We start from the raw sequence: 5,319 nt of genomic DNA, 5'->3' as shown, positions 1-5,319 counted from the left end.
TTTTTTTCAAAGGAGAAGAAAGTATACGAGGGAAAAAACATGTTTTGGTGGTTTTAGCGATCGAGCGGGGACAGAAAAAAAAAACAGAAAACATGCGCTCGTGGCCTGGTTTTTTTTTTTAGAGAGATGCTTGTGGCCTGGTGATTGGTGAGATTAGCGATCGAGTGGGAAGATCGTTCGGATCTCTCCATATAAAAAGAACGTTTGGACGTTATCACAATCAAAAAAAAACGTATACCATTCGCTAAAAGAAAAAAAAAACTAACATATACCAGAAAGTCTTCCGCTGCTATCTCAAAAACAAGTCTTCCCCTGCTCGCCGCCCCCTGTCTCCGCCCCACGCGCTAGGTGCCATACAAGGTGGAGGAGAAGAGAGTTTTCAAGTCCCACCAGCACTTCTCTAAGCTGTAGCCAGACTGTTCTAAAACGAAGGCAAAAACGTAGACACCATAGCTCTCTCTACATAAGAAACTCTAGTTCTCACAGGACCTTCCAGTAGAGAGGAGCAGAAAGATTGGCCGGCAGAGCCAACCCACTCAAGGTTGTGTTGCTGAGCTGAGACACGCATCGCAATGGGGAGCAACGAGATGGTGGCGGTGGTGCCGGAGATCAAGCACACCAAGCTCTTCATCAACGGCGAGTTCGTCGATGCCGCCTCGGGTACGTCGTCATGATCAATTAGTTTGTGCATGTGAAAAGATTCATGTGTGTTATGCTGGCTATATCTTCCCTTTGTCGTCTTCGCCGACGAAGATGCATGTCGATAAGATTGACATATCGTCTATTCCTTTGTGTTCTAGCACTAGTAATCAGTACGTCCCAAACAAGGTGATCCAACTGAGGTGCTAAATTCCACACATGAGTTTTCTTTGCCAGTTCGAACTGCTCAACTTGGTATCGATAAAGGATCTATATATGCTCCCCCAGCTCTATGAAATATCTTCTTTTTGTTCTTTACGAGATTCTGGCCGTACGAAATCTACATGACTCGGTATTGTGTGCTCACCTTAAGTTCCATGAATACATTTGCATTCTGGCAACTCCGGGAAAAAGTAACCATAGTTGGCTTTATAGTTTTATTTTACGGGAAGACTTCGTAGTTTCTTATTCTTATTTTTTTGCGGGAAGACTATATGTCAATATATTTCTCTGACGAAAATTTGTGGATATACAGTTCATGCAAGCACGTACAGCATGCTAGATTTCGTGAATGTTTTGTAGCCACTTTTTAGATATTCCTGGCCTGAACCAAGTTAGCCTTCATAATGCATGGTGTGTTCGACCAATCGCCCGTACTTACATTTCTTCAACGCGTACGACGGGGAATAAACACAACCGAAATTAAATTTGATTGTGGCTTGGCTTGGTTCGCCGGTCGTTGTTGCTGAGGACTGAATGACTTGTCATGGAAAAATCAGTGTGAATATTCTCTCGGAACTGTAGTAGCTAGCTAGAGACATCTTCCGTTGCTACCGCCAAAACAAATATGAGAAATAACCCGTTGAAAAACAAAAGGCAATAAAAAGGAGAATAAAGTTAAGACGTACTATAATTTTCTCCTTCCCCTCTGCCTCCCTTGGTACAGTGAACGCCACGAGGAGGGACACATGTCTTTCTTGACTTTGCAAATGTATTCTACTCGCTGTCACTGATACGGACCAACTTGCCTAATATCCTTGCGGATGAAGCCCAGAAACCTATGACTTTGCTTGTGAAATATCGCTTGCTTGCTCTCTCCATCGTTCAGGCCAAAAGTTGTCTCTGTCATGTTCACGAGATTCTTTGCTTTAAAAAACGTTCACGAGATTCGACGGAAGCAGATGTACACATCATCCCATAATTTGCAGAATTATTGCGACATGGCATTCTATCTCTTTGATTTCTAATTGCCGCCACTGGATGTTTGTGTATGCATGTTGTTGGAATATTAGGCAAGTTCATGATTAATTCTATTCCCTCCGTTCTTAAATATTTGTCTTTCTAGAGATTTCAACAAGTGACCACATAGGGATGTATATAGACATATTTTAGAGTGTAGATTCACTCATTTTGCTCCGTATGTAGTCACTTGTTGAAATCTCTAGAAAGACAAATATTTAGAAACGGAGGGAGTAGTAGATAATTCATGGCTAGAACAGAATATTATGCATGCTACTGCCACTGCTACCGCCTACCGGTCGACAGAGGGCTACCGGTCGACGCTGGCGGCGGGTGGCCACAAACGAGGGAGAAATACCGACGTGATTTGCTGCTGGATTTCGACGTTTTTCAGGCAAGACGTTCGAGACGAGGGACCCACGGACAGGCGACGTGCTGGCCCACGTCGCAGAGGCGGACAAGGCCGACGTGGACCTCGCCGTCGGCGCCGCCAGGGAGGCCTTCGAGCACGGCAAGTGGCCCCGCATGTCAGGCTACGTACGTAATCCGGCCCTGTCGTTGTAGCTCATCCGACAAATTGCCTGGCAACTCACTGGTCGCCGGCGTCCATCCATGCATGCAGGAGAGGGGCAGGGCCATGCACAAGCTGGCCGACCTGATGGAGCAACACACCGAGGAGCTGGCGGCGCTGGACGGCGCCGACGCCGGCAAGCTGCTGCTGCTGGGCAAGATCATCGACATCCCTGCGGCGGTGCACATGCTGCGCTACTACGCCGGCGCCGCCGACAAGATCCACGGCGAGTCGCTGCGCGTGTCCGGCAAGTACCAGGGGTACACCCTCAAGGAGCCCATCGGGGTCGTCGGCATCATCATCCCCTGGAACTTCCCCAGCCTCATGTTCTTCCTCAAGATCAGCCCGGCGCTCGCGGCCGGATGCACCGTCGTCGTCAAGCCCGCCGAGCAGACGCCCCTCTCCGCCCTCTACTATGCGCACCTTGCAAAGCTGGTAATTAATGGATCTCGTCTCGACTCTGCAAGCTAACGCCCTTCCATTCCAAACACTGTCGATGTGAACTAGCAAAACTCAACCTGCCCAATGATCATGCATGTTTCAGGCTGGCATTCCGGGCGGAGTGATCAACGTCGTCCCTGGCTTCGGCCCGACGGCCGGCGCCGCCATCGCCTCCCACATGGACGTTGACAGCGTGAGCAGTGCACAAATGATCATTACTTGCTCCGTGCCATGCATTTCTGCTCTGTTTACACTTTACAATATCCTAATGAAAGATAATTCTACCACCACATCGATCAGGTTGCCTTCACTGGCTCTGGTGAAGTGGGCCGCCTCATCATGGAGGCATCTGCACGGAGCAACCTGAAGACGGTGTCGCTTGAGCTCGGCGGCAAGTCGCCTCTGATAATCTTCGACGACGCCGACGTTGACATGGCGGTCGAGCTCTCGAGGCTTGCCATCTTCTTCAACAAGGTACTCCAATAGATGTCATTCTCTTCACAGACCGATAGAATTACCAAGAGTAAACAATTCCACAGAGCAAAAGGCAGACACTGACCATATAATATATACTGCTATCTGAATCTGAACTTCTAGGGAGAGGTTTGCGTCGCGGGGTCTCGTGTTTATGTTCAGGAAGGGATCTACGACGAGTTCGTGAAGAAGGCCGTGGTGGCCGCCCAGAACTGGAAAGTCGGAGACCCGTTCGATGTCGCCACCAACATGGGTCCCCAGGTAACATTTATGCTTTCATTCTTGATTAGCCATGCTCAAATTCGTGGAAAACGCGCCAAAAAACTACTCCTAGGTTCACATATGATTAATTCAACCATTGCTTTGCTTGAATCTAGGTTGATAAGGTGCAATTTGAGAGGGTCCTGAGGTACATTGAGCATGGCAAGAGCGAGGGGGCGACTCTGCTCACCGGCGGTAAACCTTTCGGCGACAAAGGATACTACATTGAGCCTACCATATTTGCAGATGTCAAGGTAATTTTAACTTCTAGACAGATGCACAAGAAAGAAAGTGTGCACATCATATTACTCACACAAGGGAAAAACAATTGTACATCGATCACATGCATTTACACGGATTGACGGTTTGACACTATCACATGCTCACGTACATGGCTTCCACAGGAGGACATGAAGATCGCCCAAGACGAGATCTTCGGCCCTGTGATGTCCCTCATGAAGTTCAAGTACGCCAAAGCTTTCACAATGTCACCTGACGGAAACTAAACTGGTTCTTGAATCATGTCCTTCTAGTGTCTGTCTGACCAAGTGCCCTTTTGCCCGGTTGTGTCTGCACTCTGCAGGACGGTCGATGAGGCGATAGAGAAGGCCAACTGCACCAAGTACGGGCTGGCCGCCGGGATAATCACCAAGAACCTGGACATCGCCAACCGGGTGTCGAGGTCGGTTCGCGCGGGGACCGTGTGGGTGAACTGCTACTTCGCCTTCGACCCCGAGGCGCCCTTCGGCGGGTACAAGATGAGCGGGTTCGGCCGGGACCAGGGGATGATGGCCATCGACAAGTACATGCAGGTCAAGAGCGTCATCACCGCAGTCCCTGACTCGCCTTGGTATTAGATAGTAGCCAAGACAATGCAAGTTTCTGTATTTTGTGCATTGTACATGCGTGTTGAGTTGCCTGGTGCTTGTGTCGTAGTCCTTTGTTTGTGCCTGGTACGTTGCATGCGTGCCAAAAAATTGTAGGTGCAAGTGATTCGCTTCTGATCTTTCATCTTTGTGTCACGCATTCGACAACACAATGGTGTAACACCTTTGAAACTATGTATTATATGTTGTAAGACCCATATTAGATCCACATTGTGCATCCTAGATGTTTTTAGACATCTTGTTAGTGCAGAGGCTGAGTGTGATTGCTATCTACTTGATATTAATATATGAGAAGTGCTTCGGTACACCCCCCCTCCCCCCCCCCCTCATAAAACGTATAAAGGGTAGTATGGATTTTTCACAAATTGTATTCACTTTCCTACATAGAACGGCAAATTTTAGCATGGTCCCTCTTACCTCCTCTTTTTACATGTGAGGTAAGAAGGTAAGAGTTAATCAGGCCATTAATTAATGAGATCAATGGCTCAGATCTATTTTATACTCTTACCTCTCATGTGAAAAGCGGGGGTAAGAGGGACCATCTTAAAACTGCTCACATAGAACGTATATACGCTGCAGGTTCTTATAATACCCGACGAACAGCCATCCCTGATGGGCTCAGCCCATTTACGTTTTTTTAGTTTTAATTGTCAAAAAATAGATGCCGTCGGCTGGATTCGAACCACAGGCTCAGCCCATTTACGTTTTTTTAGTTTTAATTGTCAAAAAATAGATGCCATCGACAACACAATGGTGTAACACCTTTGAAACTATGTATTATATGTTGTAAGACCCATATTAGATCCA

The 5,319-nt window shown here is 47.6% G+C and overlaps 1 protein-coding gene across 1 annotated transcript; it reads left to right on the top strand.

The window, feature by feature from the left end:
* The first annotated feature begins 318 nt into the window (after positions 1-318).
* LOC123060778 (aldehyde dehydrogenase family 2 member C4) lies at positions 319-4,746 on the top strand. The gene is made up of 9 exons (XM_044483614.1): positions 319-660; positions 2,273-2,415; positions 2,501-2,884; positions 2,994-3,083; positions 3,191-3,364; positions 3,488-3,625; positions 3,742-3,879; positions 4,030-4,091; positions 4,209-4,746. The coding sequence occupies exons 1-9, from the start codon at positions 573-575 to the stop codon at positions 4,480-4,482; spliced, it is 1,491 nt and encodes a 496-aa protein (XP_044339549.1). The 5' UTR covers positions 319-572; the 3' UTR covers positions 4,483-4,746.
* Positions 4,747-5,319: the final 573 nt, after the last annotated feature.

The sequence above is a fragment of the Triticum aestivum genome, chromosome 1A (genome assembly GCF_018294505.1).
Source record: "Triticum aestivum cultivar Chinese Spring chromosome 1A, IWGSC CS RefSeq v2.1, whole genome shotgun sequence".
Classification (NCBI taxonomy): Eukaryota; Viridiplantae; Streptophyta; class Magnoliopsida; order Poales; family Poaceae; genus Triticum; species Triticum aestivum.
This window is presented reverse-complemented; position numbering and strand designations above follow the sequence as displayed.

Bases quoted from the DNA above. Each gene is read 5' to 3' on its own strand.
- LOC123060778 (XM_044483614.1), top strand. From the start codon at position 573: ATGGGGAGCAACGAGATGGTGGCGGTGGTGCCGGAGATCAAGCACACC. The intron at 3,084-3,190 runs GTGAGCAGTGCA...CACATCGATCAG, and splicing joins CCCACATGGACGTTGACAGC to GTTGCCTTCACTGGCTCTGG. The intron at 3,365-3,487 runs GTACTCCAATAG...CTGAACTTCTAG, and splicing joins TTGCCATCTTCTTCAACAAG to GGAGAGGTTTGCGTCGCGGG.